The sequence below is a fragment of the Pseudophryne corroboree genome, chromosome 5 (genome assembly GCF_028390025.1).
Source record: "Pseudophryne corroboree isolate aPseCor3 chromosome 5, aPseCor3.hap2, whole genome shotgun sequence".
NCBI lineage: Eukaryota > Metazoa > Chordata > Amphibia > Anura > Myobatrachidae > Pseudophryne > Pseudophryne corroboree.
This window is the reverse complement of record NC_086448.1, coordinates 510,317,271-510,344,764: the sequence shown is the minus strand read 5'-3', so window position 1 is coordinate 510,344,764 and position 27,494 is coordinate 510,317,271. Positions and strand designations below refer to the sequence as shown.

The 27,494-nt window shown below is 47.7% G+C and overlaps 2 protein-coding genes across 3 annotated transcripts in view; one reads left to right on the top strand and one right to left on the bottom strand.

Moving 5' to 3' along the window:
* LOC134927933 (tubulin beta-2 chain) lies at window positions 1-21,618 on the top strand. The gene is made up of 4 exons (XM_063923062.1): window positions 1-327; window positions 1,538-1,646; window positions 1,840-1,950; window positions 20,271-21,618. Exons 1-4 carry the CDS (start codon window positions 271-273, stop codon window positions 21,329-21,331), a joined length of 1,338 nt encoding a protein of 445 aa, XP_063779132.1. The 5' UTR covers window positions 1-270; the 3' UTR covers window positions 21,332-21,618.
* BPHL (biphenyl hydrolase like) overlaps window positions 1,257-27,494 on the bottom strand; it is a 204,558-nt gene continuing 178,320 nt past the window's right edge. For both annotated transcript variants that reach the window (XM_063923064.1, XM_063923063.1), the window contains 2 exons: window positions 22,540-22,659; window positions 1,257-1,609 (listed from right to left, as the gene is read on the bottom strand). In XM_063923064.1, coding sequence (XP_063779134.1) covers window positions 22,566-22,659 — 94 coding nt within the window. In that variant the 3' untranslated portion in view covers window positions 1,257-1,609; window positions 22,540-22,565. The remainder of the gene's footprint in view (window positions 1,610-22,539; window positions 22,660-27,494) is intronic.

Below are 27,494 nucleotides of genomic sequence, written 5' to 3'. Positions count from 1 at the left end.
CCCATTACATCATCCAGCCCAGGAACAAGTGGAAGTGAATGGAAGAGCGATGATGCCGGTGTCCTCAGGAGAGTTGCGGAGGGAGGGATCAGCATACTCCCCATCCCGCATATATAAGGGCGAAGACGGGGGACCTGGCAGCTCACACACCATCACCCGGCGGCAGTGCACAGGAGCCAGGGAAGCCAAAAAACAAGAAAGGGCTGAAACATCCGCACAAAGAAACCGCAACTAATACCCCGAGCTTCCCTGCATCACCCAGACACAGCCATGCGTGAGATCGTGCACCTCCAAGCCGGCCAATGTGGGAACCAGATCGGCGCAAAGGTAAGATCACGTCGCATGGCACTGATCGCTGCTGGAGGGAAGCGCTGCGGGCACACAGCCAGTCTGTCCGACCGTGTGACCCGCTGTAAGCAGTAGTACCACAGTGACAGCTCCCATGCATTATTCATCCCCACGCTGCTGCACGTCGCTGGTAGTTCACACTACAGAGATGCTGTCTCTCATTCATCTGGAAGGATCCGCTCCTCATCTATTCCCCACATCAGCCACTTGTACTACATAGCAGGGCGAGCCGGTCCTCAATGCTGGCATATATCCGGGAACCTGTCTGCTCACCTCCTGAGCAGTGCACGATCCATATACATACTGTAGCATGCCAGGGATGGTTTCGTAGGACAGTAAATGCACCGTAATCTTCCACGTATATCTATACGGTCCCCTGTGTTATGCGATAGTGATCTGGCTGGGTGGAGTGCCCTGACAGCCACCTTCATCGCTCGCTGTGGGGGAGGTGTGCCAGCTCTTTGTGGGGCTGAGGGATTGCCTTTGTGCGATGCACTGAAATGAGATTGTGCTGGGTGTTGTCTTGCCAACGGAATAAATGTAATGTCACTGCTGCTTAGACAACTGGGCAATGTGTGTGTGGTTACACTGTCGCATATTATATGATCAAAGTCATCTTTATATTCTCAATTGTCTACAATGATAACTCAATACATGAGCACACCTATACAGTATATCTGTAATGGGCAATCAATGGCGTATACTGTCTTCCCTATACTGTATTATTTCCACAGTCATATGTATTTTCCCTTACACATGAAACTACAGGGACTACATGGCTAACGCATTCCTAGCTTGCTCCTGTTACAGCTCTCTGCAGACTATTACTTTGGGTGTGGTATCACCAGATTTGTATTCACAGACAAATCCTATAGTAAAAGGTGTACACACAACTGTCTTTAATGCAATTATTTGCTAAATGTATTTATTTTAATTTATATTTCAGAAGATTTGTATTCATCTTCAATAATAGGTGTCTGCTTCACTTTTTAATTAATATATTCAAATTGTTAGTCTTCTTCCTTAGTCCTGTTTCAATAATGGGTTTTTTTTTCATGTAATTAAACACTGTAGTACTTTACAGGCATATTTCAGTTCTCTTACCATGTGGAATTAGGCTTGGTGCTATATTGTAATCTATAACAATGCCAATGAGTATTCAAACATTTATTTTATATTCTCTTGACAGTTCTGGGAAGTCATCAGTGATGAACACGGCATTGATCCAACTGGTAGTTACCATGGAGACAGTGACCTGCAACTGGAAAGAATCAATGTATATTATAATGAAGCCACGGGTAATCTCATTTTGATTAATATTTGGGTTGATTGTGTATGTTAACTGTCTATGTATTTATTTTCAGCATTAAAACTAAAATGAACATTTCTGGCTGATAAGGCTTGGTACTGGTGCATGAAAATTTGTAGCTCACTTTATGGTATGACTGTAGATTTGCAGTAATTATGAATTGTTTATGTCATCATCCACAGGTAATAAATTTGTACCACGCGCAATCCTTGTGGATTTGGAACCCGGCACAATGGATTCTGTAAGATCAGGACCATTTGGACAGATATTTAGACCAGACAACTTTGTATTTGGTAAATATTTGGGTCATCTTAATATAAAATGTAACCTAAAACAGGTATGCTAGAAAATATACTTGGCATTATAAGCACCAGCATCATATACTTGGCATTATAGAACAATGTAAATATGAATTAGTGTCAGGCTTTCATGCTCATGTTACAAAACAAAATATCCAGTGAATCCATTGAAGAATGAAAAACTGAAATATGACAATTTTGTTAACACATGCATTTCACAGTCATATTATGGCAGAAAATAAAACCTGATTAAGGTGAGAGAGCTGACTGACTGGGCACAATCAAGAAAATACTATTGATCTGATTGTAAATACATTTTGTTATATTAGTCAGACTTCCTATCCACTTTTAGGGCCCTATCACTTTGCTGCTCCCAAGACTGTTGCCTCACTACCCCTGGTAATACATAGATCATGTCCACTTTGAATGCTTTTGTGATGGTCTTGCATTGTATATCTATGGAACTCACTTCCTCGCACAGTGCGAGAGGCCCCAACTATATAATCCTTCAAAAGTAGACTCAAGACTTTTCTGTTTACTCAAGCATTTCCATAATGTCCCTTTTAGCATCTTCATGCTGCTGTATTTTATGAAATATACTTCATTATTTTCTGTACTATATTATGCTATGCATCTGTTAAGCGCCTTGAGTCCCATTGGAGAAAGAGCGCTATATAAAAAAAAAATATTATTATTATTATTATTATTATACTATCCACAGTTAAAGGAAATATTTCATTGTTAAGACCTTGGATAGACAAAATTGTAAACCATAATATATCAAGATGGCTACCTTTTCTCTTTCATCCACTAGGGGACACTGGAGTTCCATTATACATTAGGGGTGTGAAGCTTGCAAACCGGAGGTGTGGCAAAATGTTAAAAAAATATTGCCTGCACAGCCGGTTCCTCCCCCTTCACATCCCTCCTCCCTCAGTTTTGAAAATTGTGCTAGGAGATGTAGCACATGGAGCTCAGAGCTCCTGACAAAAGAACTATAAAAAGAAAACTACTCTGCTGCGTCAACCTAAGAAAAGGGGGACAAAGCCCATGAGTATAGGAGAGACAAAGATCCCTTCTGAAGGGACCTGCATCTCTCACAGGAGATCCTATTAGACACTAACAGTGAGTACTGGTTGTATGTAAAAGGACCCCAGTGTAAGAATAGGGGGTTTTACAGGAAGGATAGGGATTATCACTGTCTAATGATTTTAACTGTTCAGTCTCCCCTGTTAGAAGGCGCCGCTGTAGGGACCGAGTGACGGGTCCCGTAGCGCGCGTGCTCTGGAGATAGAGTAGCGCAGCTCAAGCCCTCTCTCCCTGTCAGGATTCCGCCTTCAGCCTCTAGGGCTCTAAACCCGTCCACAACGGCACAGTGGATATGGTATTCTCGTCGAGGGCAGACGCACCGCGAGGGGACGGGAGAGTGCAGTCCCAGTGCGCGCGTGCGTTGGCGGACACAGTGCAGTGCGGGTAAAATATAAGCACAGCACGGAGGTGAGACTCCACGGGCGCAGTGAAACCAGTTATAGAGGCTAGAGGTAGGGATAGAGCAGCTCCTCCTGCTGAGAGACAGTTAGGGTCACATAATCTAATGAAGGGACTACTATTTTTCAGTGGCGGCCATTTTAATTTCTCTAACGTCCTAAGTGGATGCTGGGGACTCCGTAAGGACCATGGGGAATAGCGGCTCCGCAGGAGACTGGGCACATCTAAAGAAAGCTTTAGGACTAACTGGTGTGCACTGGCTCCTCCCCCTATGACCCTCCTCCAAGCCTCAGTTAGATTTCTGTGCCCGACGAGAAGGGTGCACACTAGGGGCTCTCCTGAGCTTCTTAGTGAAAGTTTTAGTTTAGGTTTGTTATTTTCAGTGAGACCTGCTGGCAACAGGCTCACTGCATCGAGGGACTAAGGGGAGAAGAAGCGAACTCACCTGAGTGCAGAGTGGATTGGGCTTCTTGGCTACTGGACATTAGCTCCAGAGGGACGATCACAGGCCCAGCCTGGATGGGTCCCGGAGCCGCGCCGCCGCCCCCCTTACAGAGCCAGAAGAGCGAAGAGGTCCGGAAAAATCGGCGGCAGAAGACGTTCCTGTCTTCAATAAGGTAGCGCACAGCACTGCAGCTGTGCGCCATTGCTCTCAGCACACTTCATACTCCGGTCACTGAGGGTGCAGGGCGCTGGGGGGGGCGCCCTGAGACGCAATAAAACAGGATAAAAATACCTTACATGGCAAAAAATGCATCACATATAGCTCCTGGGCTATATGGATGCATTTAACCCCTGCCAAAATATACAGAAAAACGGGTGATAAGGCCGCCGAAAAGGGGGCGGAGCCTATCTCCTCAGCACACTGGCGCCATTTTCCCTCACAGCTCAGTTGGAGGGAAGCTCCCGGTCTCTTCCCTGCAGTCACTACACTACAGAAAGGGTTAAAAAAAGAGAGGGGGGCACTAATTAGGCGCAGTATTAAAACATACAGCAGCTATAAGGGGAAAAACACTTATATAAGGTTATCCCTGTATATATATATAGCGCTCTGGTGTGTGCTGGCATACTCTCCCTCTGTCTCCCCAAAGGGCTAGTGGGGTCCTGTCCTCTATCAGAGCATTCCCTGTGTGTGTGCTGTGTGTCGGTACGTTTGTGTCGACATGTATGAGGAGAAAAATGATGCGGAGACAGAGCAGAGTGTCTGTAACAGTGATGTCACCACCTAGGGGGTCGACACCTGAGTGGATGTACTGTTGAAAATTACGTGACAGTGTCAGCTCTGTATAAAAAAACAGTGGTTGACATGAGACAGCCGGCTACTCAGCTTGTGCCTGTCCAGACGCCCCATAGGCCGTCAGGGGCTCTAAAGCGCCCGTTACCTCAGATGGCAGATACAGACGCCGACACGGATACTGACTCCTGTGTCGACGGTGAAGAGACAACCGTGATTTCCAGTAGGGCCACACGTTACATGATTGAGACAATGGAAAATGTTTTATACATGTCTGATAATACGAGTACCACCAAAAAGGGGTATTATGTTCGGTGAGGGAAAAACTACCTGTAGTTTTCCTGAATCTGAGAAATAAAATGAGGTGTGTGATGATGCGTGGGTTTCCCCCCGATAACAATTGATAATTTCTTAAAAAGTATTGGCTGTATACCCTTTCCCGCCAGAGGTTAGGGTGCGTTGGGAAACACCCCCTAGGGGGGATAAGGCGCTCACACGCTTGTAAGAACAAGGGCTCTACCCTCTCATGAGATGGCCGCCCTTAAGGATCCTGCTGATAGAAAGCAGGAGGGTATCCAAAAATGTATTCACACACATACTGGTGTTATACTGCGACCAGCAATCGCCTCAGCCTGGAGGTGCAGTGCTGGGTTGGCATGGTCGGATTCCCTCACTGGAAATATTGATATCCTAGATAAAGGATAGTATATTATTGCCTATAGAGCATTTAAAAGATGCATTTCTATATATGCATGATGCACAGCGGAATATTTGCCGACTGGCATCAAGTATAAGTGCGTTTGTCCAATTCTACCAGTAAAATAGTCAGGTGATGCGGATTCCAAACGGCATTTGGAAGTATTGCCTTTGAAAAGGGACATTTGGGGTCGGTCTTTTAGACCTGGTGGCCACGGCAACAACTGGGAAAACCACGTTTGTACCCCAGGTCGCCTCTCAAAATAAGACGCCGTATTATCAGGCGCAGTCTTTTGTTGGCAAGCGGACAAAAGGTTCCTCTTTTCTGCTCGTGACCGAGGGAGAGGAAAATGGCTGAAGAGATTAGCCAGTTCCCAGGAACAGAAACCCTTTCCCGCCTCTGCCAAGCCCTCAGTATGACGCTAGGGCCTTACAAGCTCAGGCACGGTGGGGGCCCGTTCTCAATTAATTTCAGTGCGCAGTGGGCTCACTCGCAAGTAGACCCCTGGATCCTTCAGGTAATATCTCAAGGGTACATATTGGAATTCGAGACGTCTCCCCCTCGCCGTTTCCAAAAGTCGGCTTTACCGACGTCCCCCTCTGACAGGGAGGCAGTTTTGGAAGCCATTCACAAGCTGTATTCCCAGCAGGTGATAATCAAGGTACCCCTCCTGCAACAGGGAACGGGGTATTATTCCACACTATTGTGGTACCGAAGCCAGACGGCTCGGTGAGACCGATTCTAAATCTAAAATCTAAAATCTTTGAACACTTACATACAGAGGTTCAAATTCAAGATTGAGTCACTCAGAGCAGTGATTGCGAACCTGGAAGAAGGGGACTACATGATGTCTCGGGACATCAAGGATGCTTACCTTCATGTCAAAATTTACCCTTCTCACCAAGGGTACCTCAGGTTATGATACAGAACTGTCACTATCAGTTCAGACGCTGCCGTAGGGATGGTCCACGGCACCCCGGGTCTTTACCAAGGTAATGGCCGAAATGATATCCCTTCGAAGGAAGGAAATTTTAGTTATCACTTACTTGGACGATTCCCTGATAAGGGTAAGATCCAGGGAACAGTTGGAAGTCGGTGTAGCACTATCTCAGGTAGTGTTGCGGCAGCACGATTGGATTCTCAATATTCCAAAATCGCAGCTGGTTCCGACGACTTGTCTTTTGTTTCCTAGGGATGTTCCTGGACACAGTCCAGAAAAAAGGTGTTTCTCCCGGAAGAGAAAGCAAGGGAGTTATCCAAGCTAGTCAGGAACCTCCTAAAACCGAACCAAGTCTCAGTGCATCAATGCACAAGGGTTCTGGGTAAAAATGGTGGCTTCCCATTCGTTAGATTCCACGCAAGAACTTTCCAGTGGAACCTACTGGACAAATGGTCCGGGTCGCATTTTCAGATGCATCAGCGGATAACCCTGTCACCAAGGACAAGGGTATCCATCCTGTGGTGGTTGCAGAGTGCTCATCTTCTAGAGGGCCGCAGATTCGGCATTCAGGACTGGGTCCTGGTGACCACGGATGCCAGCCTGCGAGGCTGGGGAGCAGTCACACAGGGAAGGAATATCCAGGGCTTAGGGTCAAGCCTGGATACATCACTTCACATAAATATCCTGAAGCTAAGGGCCATTTACAATGCTCTAAGCTTAGCAAGACCTCTGCTTCAAGGTCAGCCGGTGTTGATCCAGTCGGACAACATCATGGCAGTCACCCACGTAAACAGACAGGGTGGCACAAGAAGCAGGAGGGCAATGGCAGAAGCTGCAGGGATTCTTCGCTGGGCGGAAAATCATGTGATAGCACTGTCAACAGTATTCATTCCGGGAGTGGACAACTGGGAAGCAGACTTCCTCAGCACGACCTCCACCCGGGAGAGTGGGGACTTCACCCAGAAGTCGTCCACATGATTAAAAAACTCGACCGGTATTGCGCCAGGTCAAGAGACCCAGAGGCAATAGTTGTAGACGCTCTGGTAACACCGTGGGTGTACCAGTCAGTGTATGTGTTCCCTCCTCTGCCTCTCATACCCAAGGTACTGAGATTGATAAGATGGAGAGGAGAAAGCACTATATTCGTGGCTCCGGATTGGCCAAGAAGGACTTGGTAACCGGAACTTCAAGAGATGCTCACGGAGGATCCGTGGCCTCTACCTCTAAGAAGGGACCTGCTCCAGCAAGGACCCTGTCTGTTCCAAGACTTACCGCGGCTGCGTTTGACGGCATGCCGGTTGAACACCGGATCCTGAAGGGAAAAAAAAGGCATTCCGGATGAAGTCATCCATATCCTGATCTAAAGCCAGGAAGGATGTAACCGCAAAAACATTATCACCGCAATTGGCGAAAATATGTTGCGTAGTGCGAGGCCAGTAAGGCCCGACGGAGGAAATTCAACTGGGTCGATTCCTACATTTCCTGCAAACAGGAGTGTCTATGGGCCTGAAATTGGGGTCCATTAAGGTTCAGATTTCGGCCCTGTCAATTTTCTTCCAAAAAAGAACTAGCTTCAGTCCCTGAAGTTTAGACGTTTGTAAAAGGGGTACTGCATATACAGCCTCCTTTTGTGCCTCCAGTGGCAATTTGGGATCTCAATGTAGTTTGGGTTCCAAAAGTCACATTGGTTTGAACCACTTAAATCTGTGGAGTTAAAATATCTCACATGGAAAGTGGTCATGCTGGTGGCCCTGGCCTGGGCCAGGCGCGTGTCAGAATTGGCGGCTTTATCCTGTAAAAGCCCTTATCTGATTTTCCATTCGGACAGGGCGGAATTGAGGACTCGTCCTCAGTTTCTCCCTAAGGTGGTTCCAGCGTTTTCACCTGAACCAACCTATTGTGGTGCCTGCGGCTACTAGGGACTTGGAGGAATCCAAGTTGCTGGATGTTGTCAGGGCCCTGAAAATATTTCCAGGACGGCTGGAGTCAGGAAATCTGACTCGCTGTTTATCCTGTATGCACCCAACAAGCTGGGTGCTCCTGCTTCTAAGCAGACTATTGCTCGTTGGATTTGTAGTACAATTCAGCTTGCACATTCTGTGGCAGGCCTGCCACAGCTAAAATCTGTAAAAGCCCGTTCCACAAGGAAAGTGGGCTCATCTTGGGCGGCTGCCCGAGGGGTCTCGGCTTTACAACTTTGCCGAGCAGCTACTTGGTCAGGGGCAAACACGTTTGCTAAATTCTACAAATTTGATACCCTGGCTGAGGAGGACCTGGAGTTCTCTCATTCGGTGCTGCAGAGTCATCCGCACTCTCCCGCCCGTTTGGGAGCTTTGGTATAATCCCCATGGTCCTTACGGAGTCCCCAGCATCCACTTAGGACGTTAGAGAAAATAAGAATTTACTTACCGATAATTCTATTTCTCATAGTCCGTAGTGGATGCTGGGCGCCCATCCCAAGTGCGGATTGTCTGCAATACTTGTACATAGTTATTGTTACAAAAATCGGGTTATTATTGTTGGGAGCCATCTTTTCAGAGGCTCCTCTGTTATCATACTGTTAACTGGGTTCAGATCACAAGTTATACGGTGTGATTGGTGTGGCTGGTATGAGTCTTACCCGGGATTCAAAATCCTTCCTTATTGTGTACGCTCGTCCGAGCACAGTATCCTAACTGAGGCTTGGAGGAGGGTCATAGGGGGAGGAGCCAGTGCACACCAGTTAGTCCTAAAGCTTTCTTTAGATGTGCCCAGTCTCCTGCGGAGCCGCTATTCCCCATGGTCCTTACGGAGTCCCCAGCATCCACTACGGACTATGAGAAATAGAATTATCGGTAAGTAAATTCTTATTTTTTCAGCTGGGTGCCAATCTGAGGGACAGGGATTATCCCTCCCCCTCTTGGAGTTTATCATATAGGAGGGTATTGTTTTATAGCAACTGCTCCCCCTACTGGTGGAATTTAGATATACAATGAGGATCTCCTGAAGAATAATTCAATTTTTTTTTATATTTTCAAGGGACTTCTATACAAAGATCCTGCAGAAAATACTGGGAAGCGCAAAGACAACCCCACCATCGTAGCTGATTTACAGTTCGGTCTGTGAGGGTTGCAAACCGGCTGGTGACATTTAAAAAAAAAAAAAAAAAAATTTTTTTTTCTCTGACGTCCTAGTGGATGCTGGGAACTCCGTAAGGACCATGGGGAATAGCGGCTCCGCAGGAGACTGGGCACAAAAGTAAAGCTTTAGGACTACCTGGTGTGCACTGGCTCCTCCCCCTATGACCCTCCTCCAAGCCTCAGTTAGATTTTTGTGCCCGGCCGAGAAGGGTGCATTCTAGGACTCTCCTGAGTTTCTAAGAAAAAGTTTAGTTTTAGGTTTCTTATTTTCAGTGAGACCTGCTGGCAACAGGCTCACTGCATCGAGGGACTAAGGGGAGAAGAAGCGAACCTGCCTGCTTGCAGCCAGCTTGGGCTTCTTGGCTACTGGACACCATTAGCTCCAGAGGGACCGAACACAGGCCCAGCCTCGGAGTCCGGTCCCAGAGCCGCGCCGCCGGCCCCCTTACAGAGCCAGAAGCAAGAAGAGGTCCGGAAAATCGGCGGCAGAAGACATCAGTCTTCACCAAGGTAGCGCACAGCACTGCAGCTGTGCGCCATTGCTCCTCAGGCACACTTCACACTCCGGTCACTGAGGGTGCAGGGCGCTGGGGGGGGGGCGCCCTGAGCAGCAATAAAAACACCTTGGCTGGCGAAAATACCTCACATATAGCCCCCAGGGCTATATGGATGTATTTTAACCCCTGCCAGAATACAGCAAAAAGCGGGAGAAAAGTCAGCCGAGAAGGGGGCGGCGCCTATCTCCTCAGCACACAGGCGCCATTTTCCCTCACAGCTCCGCTGGAAGGACGTCTCCCTGACTCTCCCCTGCAGTCCTGCACTACAGAAAAGGGTAAAACAAGAGAGGGGGGCACTAATTGGGCGCAGTATTAACATAACAGCAGCTATAAGGGGAAAAACACTTATATAAGGTTATCCCTATATATATATATATAGCGCTCTGGTGTGTGCTGGCATACTCTCCCTCTGTCTCCCCAAAGGGCTAGTGGGGTCCTGTCCTCTATCAGAGCATTCCCTGTGTGTGGGCTGTGTGTCGGTACGATTGTGTCGACATGTATGAGGAGGAAAATGATGTGGAGGCGGAGCAATTGCCGGTAATGGTGATGTCACCCCCTAGGGAGTCGACACCTGAGTGGATGAACTTATGGAAGGACTTACGTGATAGTGTCAGCTCTTTACAAAAGACAGTTGATGACATGAGACAGCCGGCTACTCAGCTTGTGCCTGTCCAGGCGTCTCAAAGGCCATCAGGGGCTCTAAAACGCCCGTTACCTCAGATGGCAGATACAGACGCCGACACGGATACTGACTCCAGTGTCGACGGTGAAGAGACAAATGTGACTTCCAGTAGGGCCACACGTTACATGATTGAGGCAATGAAAGATGTTTTACACATTTCTGATAGTACAAGTACCACTAAAAAGGGTATTATGTTTGGTGAGAAAAAACTACCCGTAGTTTTTCCTGCATCTGATGAATTAAATGAAGTGTGTGATGAAGCGTGGGTTTCCCCCGATAAAAAACTGATAATTCCTAAAAAGTTATTGGCATCATACCCTTTCCCGCCAGAGGATAGGGCACGTTGGGAAACACCCCCTAGGGTGGATAAAGCGCTCACACGCTTGTCAAAACAAGTGGCACTACCGTCTCCTGATACGGCCGCCCTTAAGGAACCTGCTGACAGAAAGCAGGAGAATATCCTAAAATGTATATACACACATACAGGTGTTATACTGCGACCAGCAATCGCCTCAGCCTGGATGTGCAGTGCTGGGGTGGCTTGGTCGGATTCCCTGACTGACAATATTGATACCCTGGATAGGGATAGTATATTACTGACTATAGAGCATTTAAAAGATGCATTTTTATATATGCGTGATGCACAGAGGGATATTTGCCGACTGGCATCAAGAGTAAGTGCGCTGTCCATTTCTGCCAGAAGGGGGTAATGGACGCGGCAGTGGTCAGGTGATGCGGATTCCAAAAGGCATATGGAAGTATTACCTTTATAAAGGGGAGGAGTTATTTGGGGTAGGTCTATCAGACCTGGTGGCCACGGCGACTGCTGGGAAATCCACATTTTTACCCCAGGTAGCCTCTCAACATAAGAAGACGCCGTATTATCAGGCGCAGTCCTTTCGGCCCCATAAGGGTAAGAGGGCAAAAGGCTCCTCTTTTCTGTCCCGTGGCAGAGGAAGAGGAAAAAGGCTGCAGCAGACAGCCAGTTCCCAGGAACAGAAGCCCTCTCCCGCTTCTGCCAAGTCCTCAGCATGACGCTGGGGCTTTACAAGCGGACTCGGGTACGGTAGGGGCCCGTCTCAAGAATTTCAGCGCGCAGTGGGCTCACTCACAAGTGGACCCCTGGATCCTTCAGGTGGTATCTCAGGGGTACAAATTGGAAATTCGAGACGTCTCCCCCTCGCCGTTTCCTAAAGTCTGCTTTACCGATGTCTCCCTCCGACAGGGAGGCGGTATTGGAAGCCATTCACAAGCTGTATTCCCAGCGGGTGATAATCAAGGTACCCCTCCTGCAACAGGGAAAGGGGTATTATTCCACACTGTTTGTGGTACCGAAGCCGGACGGCTCGGTGAGACCTATTTTAAATCTAAAATCTTTGAACGCTTACAAGGATGCTTACCTCCATGTCCCAATTTACCCTTCTCATCAAGGGTACCTCAGGTTTGTGGTACAGAACTGCCACTATCAGTTTCAGACGCTGCCGTTTGGATTGTCCACGGCGCCCCGGGTTTTTACCAAAGTAATGGCCGAAATGATGATACTCCTTCGAAAGAAAGGAGTTTTGATTATCCCTTACTTGGACGATCTCCTGATAAGGGCAAGATCCAGGGAACAGTTGGTAGTCGGAGTAGCACTATCTCAAGTAGTGCTGCGGCAACACGGTTGGATTCTCAATATCCCAAAATCGCAGCTGATCCCGACGACACGTCTTCTATTCCTTGGAATGATCCTGGACACAGTCCAGAAAAAGGTGTTTCTCCCGGAAGAGAAAGCCAGGGAGTTATTCGAGCTAGTCAGAAACCTACTAAAACCAGGCCAAGTATCAGTGCATCAATGCACAAGGGTCCTGGGAAAAATGGTGGCTTCCTACGAAGCAATCCCGTTCGGCAGATTCCACGCAAGAACATTCCAGTGGGACCTGCTGGACAAATGGTCCGGATCGCATCTTCAGATGCATCAGCGGATAACCCTGTCTCCAAGGACAAGGGTGTCTCTCCTGTGGTGGTTGCAGAGTGCTCATCTTCTCGAGGGCCGCAGATTCGGCATTCAGGACTGGGTCCTGGTGACCACAGATGCCAGCCTGCGAGGCTGGGGAGCAGTCACACAGGGAAGAAATTTCCAGGGCTTGTGGTCAAGCCTGGAGACATCACTTCACATAAATATTCTGGAGTTGAGAGCCATTTACAATGCTCTAAGCCAAGCAAGACCTCTGCTTCAAGGTCTGCCGATACTGATCCAGTCGGACAACATCACGGCAGTCGCCCACGTAAACAGACAGGGCGGCTCAAGAAGCAGGAGGGCAATGGCAGAAGTTGCAAGGATTCTTCGCTGGGCGGAAAATCATGTGATAGCACTGTCAGCAGTGTTCATTCCGGGAGTGGACAACTGGGAAGCAGACTTCCTCAGCAGGCACGACCTCCACCCGGGAGAGTGGGGACTTCACCCAGAAGTCTTCCACATGATTGTAAACCGTTGGGAAAAACCAAAGGTGGACATGATGGCGTCCCGCCTCAACAAAAAACTGGACAGGTATTGCGCCAGGTCAAGGGACCCTCAGGCAATAGCTGTGGACGCTCTGGTAACACCGTGGGTGTAACAGTCAGTGTATGTGTTCCCTCCTCTGCCTCTCATACCCAAGGTACTGAGAATTATAAGACGGAGAGGAGTGAGAACTATACTCGTGGCTCCGGATTGGCCAAGAAGGACTTGGTACCCGGAACTTCAAGAGATGCTCACAGAGGACCCATGGCCTCTACCTCTAAGAAGGGACCTGCTCCAGCAAGGACCCTGTCTGTTCCAAGACTTACCGCGGCTGCGTTTGACGGCATGGCGGTTGAACGCCGGATCCTGAAAGAGAAAGGCATTCCGGAGGAAGTCATCCCTACCCTGATCAAAGCCAGGAAGGATGTAACCATAAAGCATTATCACCGCATTTGGCGGAAATACGTTGCTTGGTGCGAGGCCAGGAAGGCCCCTACGGAGGAATTTCAACGGGGTCGATTCCTACATTTCCTGCAGACAGGAGTGTCTATGGGCCTCAAATTGGGATCCATAAAGGTTCAGATTTCGGCCCTGTCGATTTTCTTCCAGAAAGAACTGGCTTCAGTGCCTGAAGTTCAGACGTTTGTCAAGGGGGTGCTGCATATACAGCCTCCTTTTGTGCCTCCAGTGGCACCTTGGGATCTCAATGTCGTTTTGGGGTTCCTAAAATCACATTGGTTTGAACCGCTTAAATCTGTGGATTTAAAATATCTCACGTGGAAAGTGGTCATGTTGTTGGCCTTGGCTTCGGCCAGGCGCGTGTCAGAATTGGCGGCTTTATCCTGTAAAAGCCCTTACCTGATTTTTCATACGGACAGGGCAGAATTGAGGACTCGTCCTCAATTTCTCCCTAAGGTGGTTTCAGCGTTTCACCTGAACCAGCCTATTGTGGTACCTGCGGCTACTAGGGACTTGGAGGACTCCAAGTTACTGGACGTAGTCAGGGCCCTGAAAATATATGTTTCCAGGACGGCTGGAGTCAGAAAATCTGACTCGCTGTTTATTCTGTATGCACCCAACAAGCTGGGTGCTCCTGCTTCTAAGCAGACTATTGCTCGTTGGATTTGTAGTACAATTCAGCTTGCACATTCTGTGGCAGGCCTGCCACAGCCAAAATCTGTAAAAGCCCATTCCACACGGAAGGTGGGCTCTTCTTGGGCGGCTGCCCGAGGGGTCTCGGCTCTACAACTTTGCCGAGCAGCTACTTGGTCAGGGGCAAATACGTTTGCTAAATTCTACAAATTTGATACCCTGGCTGAGGAGGACCTGGAGTTCTCTCATTCGGTGCTGCAGAGTCATCCGCACTCTCCCGCCCGTTTGGGAGCTTTGGTATAATCCCCATGGTCCTTACGGAGTTCCCAGCATCCACTAGGACGTCAGAGAAAATAAGAATTTACTTACCGATAATTCTATTTCTCGTAGTCCGTAGTGGATGCTGGGCGCCCATCCCAAGTGCGGATTGTCTGCAATACTTGTACATAGTTATTGTTAACTAATTCGGGTTATTGTTATTGTGAGCCATCTTTCCAGAGGCTCCTCTGTTATCATGCTGTTAACTGGGTTCATATCACAAGTTGTACGGTGTGATTGGTGTGGCTGGTATGAGTCTTACCCGGGATTCATGAATCCTTCCTTATTGTGTACGCTCGTCCGGGCACAGTATCCTAACTGAGGCTTGGAGGAGGGTCATAGGGGGAGGAGCCAGTGCACACCAGGTAGTCCTAAAGCTTTACTTTTGTGCCCAGTCTCCTGCGGAGCCGCTATTCCCCATGGTCCTTACGGAGTTCCCAGCATCCACTACGGACTACGAGAAATAGAATTATCGGTAAGTAAATTCTTATTTTTTTTTTTATATATGATTATTTAATTATTGGTTTTGTCATTCCATATAGAAAGATTAGTTTGCCCAGCCGGTTCCAATACTTCGCTTCCGTCATCGCTCAGTCCTTCCCTTTCTAATTTAAAAGGCTGAAAGCACTGCGTAATACCCTGATACGGGTTTAAATAACATGTCTAAAGCACAAGACCTCTAAGACCTGCTATGTTTGTAAGAAATGTAACAAGAAGAGCACGAGGGTTGGCAGCTCCGGGGTGTGCGACTCCTGCTTAGACAAGGACGCTCCACCTGGGAGCAGTGCTCCACATAGGTCATGGGAAGATAATCTGACAAATAGAATCTCACAGGAAATGGCGGAATCCCGCAGGCAGCAGTCGGAATGGGCTGCAGGATTCTCTAAGACGATGGAGGAATTTCTCATCAGGTTAACGCCGCGAGCACATGCAGAAACGAATGTGCGCAAGGCGGTTAAAAGACCTCTTCCTGTCATAACAGAGACAGACGAGGAGGGAGATCCTCTCATTGATACGGAGGAAGGTGAGTTAATTGAATCTACCCTGGACACCGATTTTCCAGAAGTAGACACGGCAATCTCAGGTATTGAGTCTTTGATTGAGGCGGTAAAATAGATCCTAGACTTCAAAACGGAATACGTCAAAGAACCAGAAGAATTAGATTTATTCGAATCACAAAAGCTGCGGCCTGCGGTGTTTCCCATTCCTAAATCCCTCCAATCTCAGATAGAGGAGGCTTGGAAACAGCCGGACAAACGCTTTCAATTTCCAAAGAGGTTTCAAGCGACTTATCCCCTACCCAATGGTGTCATGGATAAGTGGGAGACGCCACCTGTAGTGGATGCTTCCCTTGGAAGGTTATCAAAAAAGACAATTTTGCCAATACCTAATGTGACGACTTTAAAAGATGCGTCGGATCGGAAGGTGGACACAACTTTAAAGTCAATATTCATGGCAGCAGGTGCAGCACAGAGACCTGTGATCGTCTGTGCTTGGGTCAACAAGGCCATGGGCGCGTGGTCTGGGCGTATTGTACAAGCTATTGAGGAGGAGAATAGCTTGGAAGGGATTACCCAACTGGCGGACCACATTCGAGAATCTGCTTCATACTTGTGTCAGGCCTCACAAGATCTTAGCAGAATAGCTTCGCGCATCTCCGCTTCGGCTATATCAGCTAGAAGGATTTTATGGCTCAGAGAATGGCAAGGCGACTCTGACACCAAGAAGGCGGTGGAATCCATCCCCTTTGGGGGAGAGATGCTTTTCGGTGCTGAGTTGGATAAGCGGATTTCGCAGGCTACAGCAGGGAAATCTACCTTTCTGCCTACTCCATATACGAGAGCCGTTCCACAGGCTAGAAGAGGATATTCGGGACCGGCGTTTAATTCATTTAGATCGCGGTCCTGTCGAGGTTTTGGTACACAAGTCCGTGGAGGCAGAGGTAGAGGTAGCGCACAGGCAGCAGCCAGACAACAGGATAAACCTGTTGACAAAACCGTGGCATGACGATCTTCCGGCCCACCTGGGATCTCCCTTGGTGGGCGCCCGTCTGGAAGGTTTTCGGGACATATGGACCGTCACCTGTCCAGATCTTTGGATCAACGACATAATCTCCCAAGGGTACAGACTGGATTTTCAACAAAGACCTCACAGTCAATTTTTTACAACGGGTCTGCCTCAATGCCCTCAAAAGGCAGAAGCACTACTGACGGCCATTCAAAAATTATTACGATCACAGGTCATTACTACAGTTCCCGCCGCTCAGAGAGGAACGGGTTTTTATTCCAGTCTTTTTGTCGTGCCAAAGCCAGACGGAACGGTCAGACCAATACTCAATTTAAAAGTTTTAAACCAGTTTCTAAAGATATACAGATTTAAAATAGAATCAATCCAGTCGGTCATTGCGGGTCTCGAGCAGGGCGAATTCATGGTGTCCATGGACATAAAGGATGCATGCCTGCATATTCCAATTTGGGCTCCCCACCAGGCTTACCTAAGGTTTGCACTGGGGAAGGATCATTACCAATTCAGAGACCTGCCATTTGGTCTGTCATCGGCACCGAGGATCTTCACGAAGATAATGACGATCATGGTTGCGGGGTTGAGAATGTTGGGAGTCACGATAATACCCTATCTAGACGATCTCCTGATCAAGGCCTCCACTCAAGAGAAGCTAATCAAAAATGTTCAGACGTCTCACAATTTCTCATTCAACACGGATGGATTGTGAACTTCCAGAAATCCAACCTCACTCCGACTCAACGGATTCAATTCCTTGGTCTCATCTTGGACACGGTACAGTTAAAGATTTTTCTGCCAGAATCCAAGATCAAGGACATACAGAAGATAGTAAATCAGGTATTACGGACACCATCAGTGTCTCTGCGCCTCTGTGTACAGCTTCTCGGAAAAATGGTAGCGGCGTTCGAAGCTCTCCAGTACGGCAGACTTCATTCCCAGATGAACCTCCTTGCTCAGGGAGCCGGTTCACACTGGCTTCTTCATCGACGGATCCGACTTCAACCACACGTACAAGTCTCTTTAATTTGGTGGTCGTTACACAAGAATCTCGCAGCAGGGAAGAGATTCGGAGTATGGAATTGGAGAATCCTGACAACGGACGCCAGCCTCAGAGGTTGGGGTGCCGTCTTCGAGGACCATCAATTTCAGGGACGATGGTCGTTACAGGAGAATCAACATACTCGAACTGAGGGCAGTTTACAATGCACTTCTCCTCGCCGAAGGCTTAGTCATGAACCAGTACGTGAGGGTACAGTCGGACAATGTTACGATGACGGCTTGCATAAACCGTCAAGGAGGAACAAGGAGCAAAATGGTGTTAAGAGAAGCCACAAAGATATTGTTGTGGGCGGAAAGACGAAACGTCATTCTCTCGGCAGTGTTCATTCCCGGTGTGGAAAACTGGGAAGCAGATTATCTCAGTCGACAGGACATGCACCCGGGAGAGTGGTGCCTGTATCCACGGATTTTCGACATGGTGGTGAGGAGATGGGGTCTTCCTCAAGTGGACCTAATGGCGTCTCGGCAGAACCACCAGCTGCCCAGATATGTGTCCAGAACAAGGGATCCAGCAGCAGAAGGAGTGGACGCATTAACACTTCCTTGGGGTTACGAAAAGGTTTACATCTTTCCACCGTTCCCACTCATTACCAGGGTTCTGAAGAGGTTGAAACGCGAGCGAGTGTGGGCGATTCTAATCGCACCGGATTGGCCACGCAGGAGTTGGTACTCAGATCTACAGGGTTTGTTGACAAACCGTGGCGGTTACCTCAGAGAGTGGACTTGCTATCTCAAGGGCCGTTTACCCACCCGGACCTGAACAGGCTACGTTTAACGGCGTGGCTATTGAGACCAAGATCTTAAGGAACAGAGGGATACCTAGAACGGCTATTCCTACGATGATTGCGGCTCGAAAACCGGTCACGGCCATGCATTACTACAGAATTTGGAAGAGGTACATCGACTGGTGTCAGGAACGTGGATGGAATTCGAGGACCTTCCACTTATCCAGACTTTTGCTTTTCCTTAAGGCCGGCCTAGACTTAGGTCTGCGCCTGGGATCTCTGAAGGTTCAAGTTGCGGCTCTTTCCATCCTTTTTCAACAGCGGTTGGCATCCTTGCCAGAGGTACAGACCTTTTTACAGGGGGTTCTGAGGATACAGCCCCCATTTCGTCCTCCCACTGCACCGTGGGATCTCAATCTGGTATTAGATTTTTTTTTTTAAATCGCCACTCTTTGAACCGTTACCTAGTAACAGACCTTAAACATCTCTCTTGGAAGGTAACGTTGTTGCTAGCCTTCGCATCGGCTAGGCTTGTTTCTGAGTTAGGAGCCTTATCGTGTAAGAGTCCTTTTTTTTTTTTTTTTCATGAGGATCAGGCGGAACTCCGTACACGAGCGGGTTTCCTTCCTAAAGTTGTTTCAGGGTTTCATGTAAATCAGCCGATTGTGGTCCCATCCTTCCAGTGTCTGGCGGATGGGGATGTATCTTTGGATGTGGTCAGAGCGTTGCGGGTGTACGTACACATTACGTCGTCCTTTCGGAAGTCGGATCATTTATTTGTTCTGTATGATGGGCCAAAGAAGGGTTGGCCGGCTTCTAAGCAGTCTCTGGCTAGATGGATTAGTCTTGCTATTCGGCAAGCTTATGTTTCCTGTGGTAAACAGGTTCCGGAACACACGGGTGCTCATACTACCCGGTCGGTGGGTGCCTCCTGGGCGGCTGCCAGAGGTGTTTCCACGACTCAACTTTGCAGAGCGGCGACGTGGTCCTCAGCCCACACGTTCGCAAAATTTTACAAGTTTGATATCTTTGCGTCCGAGGATTCTAAGTTCGGACGTTTGGTTTTACAGGCAACAGACAGCACTCCCTCCCTGGGGGATAACTTTGGGACGTTCCCTAATCCCTAATGTATACTGGAACTCCAGTGTCCCCTAGTGGATGAAAGAGAAAAGAGGATTTTGGTACTTACCGATAAATCCATTTCTCTGAATCCTCTAGGGGACACTGGACGCCCGCCTCGGTGCTGTCAGCCTGCTGTGTATGGGTTATTGTTCAAGTTCGTACAAACGGTGTTAGTTCGGTTTAAGAAGTTCTTGGATTCTGTTTGTTCTGTTGTACGGTTCGGTTCCTCACCAGGTGCGGTAGTCTCATGTCCAATTCTCTCGGTCACATTTTCAAAACTGAGGGAGGAGGGATGTGAAGGGGGAGGAACCGGCTGTGCAGGCAATATTTTTTTTACATTGTGCCACACCTCCGGTTTGCAAGCTTCACACCCCTAATGTAGAATGGAATTCCAGTGTCCCCTAGAGGATTCAGAGAAATGGATTTATCGGTAAGTACCAAAATCCTCTTTTTTGTGTATGCCAATGTACTCATTCTTGCTTTAAATCACTTTAAACAGAAACATTTACTATGAATAAAGTACAATGAGCCTGAATCCCTGTTTAGAATGAACCCCTACTTTAGCCAGACTTGCCAACTGCTATAGTGGGGTTTACTAGCATTACTACAACATTTTTTAAAGTACATGTGGCTTCACTTCTGCTAAGTCATGCTCTAATAGATTTACAAGCAACCTATTAATAAGGGGGTTCTGAAACAAAATAAGATGCCAACTCCATTCAATATAGATTCCAGATTGACAATTTAGTTATTTAATTTCTTCTTATTTTTTTGTAGGACAGAGTGGTGCAGGAAACAACTGGGCCAAAGGTCACTACACCGAAGGGGCTGAGCTGGTGGATTCTGTTCTAGATGTAGTGAGGAAGGAATCTGAAAGCTGTGATTGCCTACAGGGTTTTCAGCTGACCCACTCATTGGGTGGTGGCACTGGCTCCGGTATGGGTACACTGCTCATCAGCAAGATTAGGGAAGAGTACCCAGACCGAATCATGAACACATTTAGTGTGATGCCATCACCCAAAGTCTCAGACACTGTGGTTGAACCATACAATGCCACCCTCTCTGTGCACCAGTTGGTGGAAAACACAGATGAAACCTACTGCATAGACAATGAAGCCCTCTATGATATCTGCTTCCGCACTTTAAAGCTAACAACACCAACGTATGGTGACCTCAATCATCTGGTATCTGCTACAATGAGTGGGGTAACAACTTGCCTTCGCTTCCCAGGCCAACTGAATGCAGACTTGCGAAAACTGGCTGTCAACATGGTGCCTTTTCCACGACTGCACTTTTTTATGCCCGGTTTTGCCCCACTAACAAGCCGTGGCAGCCAGCAATACCGTGCACTGACGGTGCCAGAACTTACACAGCAAATGTTCGACTCCAAGAACATGATGGCAGCTTGTGACCCCCGCCATGGTCGCTACCTCACAGTGGCTGCTATTTTCCGAGGAAGAATGTCCATGAAGGAGGTTGATGAGCAAATGCTTAATGTCCAAAATAAAAACAGCAGCTACTTTGTTGAATGGATCCCTAACAATGTGAAAACCGCAGTGTGCGACATTCCACCACGAGGCCTCAAAATGTCTGCCACATTTATTGGCAATAGCACAGCCATTCAAGAGCTGTTTAAGAGAATCTCGGAGCAGTTTACAGCTATGTTCAGAAGAAAAGCCTTCTTACACTGGTACACAGGTGAAGGAATGGATGAGATGGAATTCACTGAAGCCGAAAGCAACATGAACGACCTGGTTTCAGAGTACCAACAGTACCAAGATGCCACTGCAGATGAGCAAGGAGAATTTGAAGAGGAAGGAGAAGAAGATGAAGCTTGATGGCAAGAAAAGGCTTGTGTTTTTAGAAAACAAAGAAAAGGCACAATTTATAAGTAGCCAGTATGTCTGCCGCGACATTTGTGTCCAAGCATGTGTTTATTTTCTATTGTCAAAGAAGTCAGGATCAGTTTTTGTTACCTTAACAATATCAAAGTAACAGTTGATGTTTTAGACTCTTCTAATTCATGAGAAGACCTATGCTATGTTTAGGAGGCTGTAGAAGTGATTTGAATGCAATTAGATGTTGTTGCACTGGATGAGATCATAAAACAAAGTATTTGTGTGAACGGTGTTGTCTTTTTTATTAATCTAGTTTTAGGGAGAAATATTTTTTCTTACTAACACACATTTTTTATGTAAGAACTTAAATTCCATTTCCACCCTCTAAAACCAAATACAACTGTAAGAAAAATAGTCTGTACACTGAAGCATTTTTACAGCTGATCTTATTGAACTCTCATTTACAGCTTAAGCAGCTGTTATGTCGACTTAACCAATATTAACGCACCTAAAGAATAATTGTCCCTGAAGTGTCTCTCATGTCACTGATTCGTAGGGATCTGATAAGGCTGGTTCTGTCAATATATTTCTAGCTTTTAAAGATCAATTACCTGAGCTCAGTCTGTTGGGCTAATGCAAGTTACTGTACATGCTCTGAGTGTGCTCAATGTTCAATTTCCCTGACAGATTGAACGACTAGCCGCTCAAAAGTAGCACACATTGCTTAAACTGTTACATAACACAATATTAAAAGCTGCACTAGACAGCAAGATCATTGGCTGTTATAAGACATACACACTGGATCAGAATTATATGAGGTGTACGATTGTAAAGCAGGCTTCTAGATTCTGAGGTTATTGTGTGGCTTCTCCAATCCAGCTATTTGCAATTGTGTAGACTCAAACTTTTTACAATGTGTCCTAATAAGAAATTCAAAACAGATCAGTATTATGGAGAGACAAACTGGGTCAGGTTTTGATATAATAATAACAATAGATTTATAAGTCAAATTTTCACATGCTGACCACAGTAAGCTGTAGAGAGTCTACCACTGCGTTAGTAGCACAGAAAGTACAGATATTTTGCCAGTTTTTCCCCTCGGCACAAAACTGGCCACATTTTTTTTTCCATGAAGTTCGTGATTAGTTTGTTTTTATTCCCCCAATAGACACAATATACAAATAAAAGTGTTTTATTCATTATGATACCTCACAATGTGAACCAATGGAAAAACTCATGTTGAGCATAAGAAATCTTCGACTAGTTTGTTAAACTCTGCAGCATATTTTAGATGGAGATTATGTTTGCCCTCTGGCATCAGATGCAACCTGCAAAATACAGAAATAGAGACATCTTAATTACTATTGAGGACAATAACATTATCACCAGCTAAGATGTGGATGTCCATATTGAAACTATAAAATACTTATTACTGTAAAGCGGAGAACCTTGTGTTTAGTGTCATGAACCAATGTATCCTCACCAAAGTCTACATTTCATACCAACAACATGAAAATCCCCACTACACGTTTATGGCGCCTTACTATCACATCCCCTGCCAATCTTGTAGTCCTTTACTTGCCGCTCACTTATTTAGAAAATTTCCCCACCCCTAGTCCTGAGGATATCGACAGGAGGCAAAATAGATCAAATACAAGGTGATTTAGGGTAAATAGGATTTTAAAATTACCTACCGGTAAATCCTTTTCTCGTAATCCGTAGAGGATACTGGGGTCCACATTAGTAACATGGGGTATAGATGGGTCCACTAGGAGCCTTGGGCACTTTAAGAAATCAATAGTGTGCACTGGCTCCTCCCTCTATGCCCCTCCTACCAGACAGTCTAAAAACTGTGCCCGAGAAGACTGACATACCTTGAGAGAAGGATAGGTAAGGATACCATAACACACAACAAGAGGAAAGCCATGCTAAACAAACATGAAACAGGAACAGCAACAGCTGAACCAACATTACTTAACCAAGTAACAATGCAGGAAGAACGAAGCACTGGGCGGGTGCCCAGTATCCTCTACGGACTACGAGAAAAGGATTTACCGGTAGGTAATTAAAATCCTATTTTCTCTTACGTCCTAGAGGATACTGGGGTCCACATTAGTACAATGAAGATGCACCAAAGCCCCCAGACCGGGTGGGAGAGTGCTGAGGTTCCTGCAGAACTGATTGACCAAACTGAAGGTCCTCAGAGGCCAAAGTATCGAATTTGTAGAACTTAGCAAACGTGTTCGAACCAGACCAAGTAGCTGCTCGGCAGAGCTGTAAGGCCGAGACACCCGGGCAGCCGCCCAGGAAGAACCCACCAACCTAGTAGAGCGGGCATGTACAGACATAGGAACCGGCAAACCTGCCGTAGAGTAAGCATGCTGGATAGTAAGCTTGATCCAGCGAGCAATACACTGCTTGGAAGCAGGACACCCAATTTTATTGGGATCATAGAGTACAAATAGCGAGTCCGATTTTCTGTGACGAGCTGTCCATTTGACATAGATTTTCAAAGCCCGCACAACATCCAGGGACTTTGAAGTGGAAGAGGTGTCAGTAAGCACCGGAACCACAATAGGCTGGTTGATATGAAACGAAGACACCACCTTTGGAAGAAATTGCTGACGAGTTCTGAGTTCAGCTGTATCTTCATGAAAAATCAAATAGGGGCTCTTGTGAGACAATGCCCCCAATTCCGACACACGTCTTGCCGAAGCCAAGGCCAGCAATGTGACGGTTTTTCACGTAAGAAACTTTACATCAACCTCCTGTAAAGGCTCAAACCAGATTGTAGAAACTGCAACACCACGTTGAGATCCCAAGGTGCCGTGGGAGACACAAAGGGCGGCTGGATGTGCAGAACCCCTTTCAAGAAAGTCTGAACCTCAGGGAGGGATGCCAACCGTCTTTTGGAAGAAAATGGACAAGGCTGAGATATGGACCTTTAAGGAACCCAGGCGTAGGCCCACATCCACTCCTGACTGCAGAAAAAGCAGAAAACGACCCAGCTGAAATTACACAGTAGGAAATTTACTGTTTTCACACCAAGACACATACGTCCTCCAAATCCGGTGGTAATGTTTAGACCAGTGATCTCCAACCCATAGCTCGCGAGCTACAGGTAGCTCACCGTAGTATTTTCGGTAGCTCACGGAGCGCACGGGCCTGGGCAGTCACTGGCACTCCTCCTCCCTTTATTTTTAATATGGTGCCGGCCGTCAGCCAATCAGAGCTCAAGGACCGGCAGTGGCGGCACCTGTTTGGCTCACTTACCGGCACCATATTTTAAATGCCCGCTGCCGCCAGAGACTCTGTCACCCTCACCGCAGCCGCTCTCCGGACTTCACTACCAAGCCCTTCTTGGCCAATCCGGAGCAATGAGAATTGCTTGAACCTTTTCCCTTTTTATTCTTTTGAGAATACTTGGGATCAGTGGGAGTAGTGGAAACACATACACCATCTGGTAGACCCACGGAGCAGGGCCGAAACTAGGATTTTTGTCACCCGGGGCAAAACAGTAATCCGGCGGCCCCCCCCCCCCCCCCCCTACACAGACAACCAACCCACCACCACCACCACGTGTAACTCTGTGAGAAGGCTGACAATGCCATCAGCCAGTACCAGCTAACGGGCTATTTCCACTCATGGGTGTCCACAACACCCATAGAGCGGGAATAGAACCTGTGGCCAGCGCAGCGAAGCCCACAAGGGGCTTTTTTACACTCACCCCCTGACGGCATTCTGGCGGCCGGGATCCTGGTGTCGGTATGCTGACCGTGCACCGGCCACGTAACCCCAACCCATATATACTCCATGAGAGCAAAGGGCTGGTAGCGGCTATATAGCTTCTTTTCTAGACATTTAGCTGGACTCGGGGTCATTCCGACCCGTTCGCACGCTGCGGTTCATTGCAGCGGTGCGAACGGGTCGGAACTGTGCGTGTGCAGCGGCCGCATTGTGCAGGCGCGTCATTGCCCGGTGACGGCAGTCTCCAGGCAGTGACGCCACGTACGAAGAAAGCGGTCGCAGCGGCAACTGCAAGAAGATTGCCAGGAGGAAGGCGTTTTGGGGCGACAACTCGCCGTTTTCCGGATTTGGAGATCCAAACGCAGGTGTGTCCAGGCGTTTGGGGGGCGGATGTCTGATGTCAATTCCAGGACCTTCATTGCTGGATCGATCGCACAGGGTAAGTAACTGCAGGGCTAGTATTGTTTTACACAAAACTTTTTTAGCATACCAGGCTGCACAAGTGATCACAGCCTTGCTATGCTAAAATTCACTCCCCCATAGGCGGCGTCTAGTTGATCGCACGGGCTGCAAAAAGTTGCTACGTGCGATCAACTCAGAATGACCCCCTTAGTTAGACATTTGGGCTACAGATGAAATGAAAAAGGAAATAATACCCCATACATTAATACATATGTAAAATCACACACATACATACTGTCACACATCTAAACACATACACGCACGCATACATTCACTCACATACATAGTCACACACCTGTATACATACATAGTCATACATACGTACGTACGTACGTACGTACGTACATACAGTGACACACAAGCACGCATACAGATATGTAGTGACACACCTATTCACATACAGTCACACACATGCACAACACATTCATACACACACATGTAGTAGTTGCACACACATACAGTGCCCCTTCACTGTGTGTCACTCACTATTTAAGCTGTGCTGTGCTGCTCCTCTTCTCCCCTCCTCTCTTCGATGGTGCTGGCTGCCCTGTCACTGTGAGCACAGTGCCGTGTAGCTCCGCCCCTTTTTCGGACCTTAGGCTGCAGTCATACATTTTTCCAGCTCAGCAGTGCACTGCTGCGGTGATCAAAGGCAGCGGGGGGGGGGGGGGGGGGGGGGGGGCTGGAGTAACTTGTTCCCTGTGCCCCCTCTTAGGGCACAACAGGTAGCACACGAATGTCCACATAGAAGAAACTGAAAGTTAACTACAGCTCCCGCAGCAAGGGATTCTGGGAGCTGTAGTTTATTTTCAGTTTCATCACACGGCAGCCTTGTGCTGCTCTGACGAAGGGACCTGTGCGCATCGGGACTCGGAGGGGGTGTAAGCATTGCGTCGCCCCCTCCAATCCGGTGCCCAGGTCACATGCCCCCCTAGCCCCCCCTTCGTTACGGCTCTGCATGGAGTCACCAGAGCGTCCACCGCCACTGCCTGTGGGTCTCTCGACCTGGAACAATAGTGCCTGAGTTTCTTGTTGAGACGAGAGGCCATCACGTCGATTTGTGGAATTCCCCACCGACGTGTCACGCTGAGGAAGTCTGCTTCCCAGTTGTCTACTCGCGGAATGAAGACTGCCGACAACACCACAGCGTGTTTTACTGCCCAGAGGAGAATCCGTGTTACCTCTGACATTGCTGCTTTGCTCTTCGTTCCACCCTGTCGGTTTATGTACGTTACTGCCATTACATTGTCCGACTGAACATAGATTGCCTGATTTTGAAGATGGGCTGCCTGCAGAAGGGCGTTGTATATGACCCTTAGTTCCAGAATGTTGATTGGAAGAATAGTTTCTAGATTTGACCATTTTCCTTGGAAGTGTGCCCCCTGGGTGACTGCTCCCCAACCTCTGAGGCTTGCGTCTGTGGTTAGCAGAATCCAATTTTGAATCCCGAACCTTCGGCCCTCGGTCAGGTGAGAAGTCTGGAGCCACCACAGAAGAGAAATCCTGGCTTTTGGCGACAGACGAATCCACTGGTGCATGTGTAAATGCGATCCGAACCATTTGTCCAACAGGTCCAGCTGGAAGGGTCTTGCGTGAAACCTTCCATACTGCAGTGCCTCGTAAGTGGCAACCATCTTTCCCAGAAGGCGAATGCAGAGATGCACCGATATACAGGTTTGTTTTAGAATATCCTGCACCATTGACTGGATCACCACTGCCTTTTCCAATGGAAGGAACACCTTCTGTACCTCCGTATCCAGTATCATCCCCAGGAACGGAAGCCTCCGAGTTGGTTCCAGGTGAGATTTTGGAAGGCTCAGAATCCACCCGTGATCCCAGAGTAGTCGAGTTGAGAGGGCAATGTTGTCCAATAGCCGCACCCTGGATGGTGCTTTTATCAGCAGATCGTCCAGGTACAGAATTATGTTCACTCCCCGTTTGCGTAGGAGAAACA

Excerpts from the sequence above, each read along its gene's own strand:
- LOC134927933 (XM_063923062.1), top strand. The coding sequence starts at position 271 with ATGCGTGAGATCGTGCACCTCCAAGCCGGCCAATGTGGGAACCAGATC. Across the intron at positions 328-1,537 it reads GGAACCAGATCGGCGCAAAG|TTCTGGGAAGTCATCAGTGA; the intron begins GTAAGATCACGT and ends TTCTCTTGACAG. Across the intron at positions 1,647-1,839 it reads ATATTATAATGAAGCCACGG|GTAATAAATTTGTACCACGC; the intron begins GTAATCTCATTT and ends CATCATCCACAG.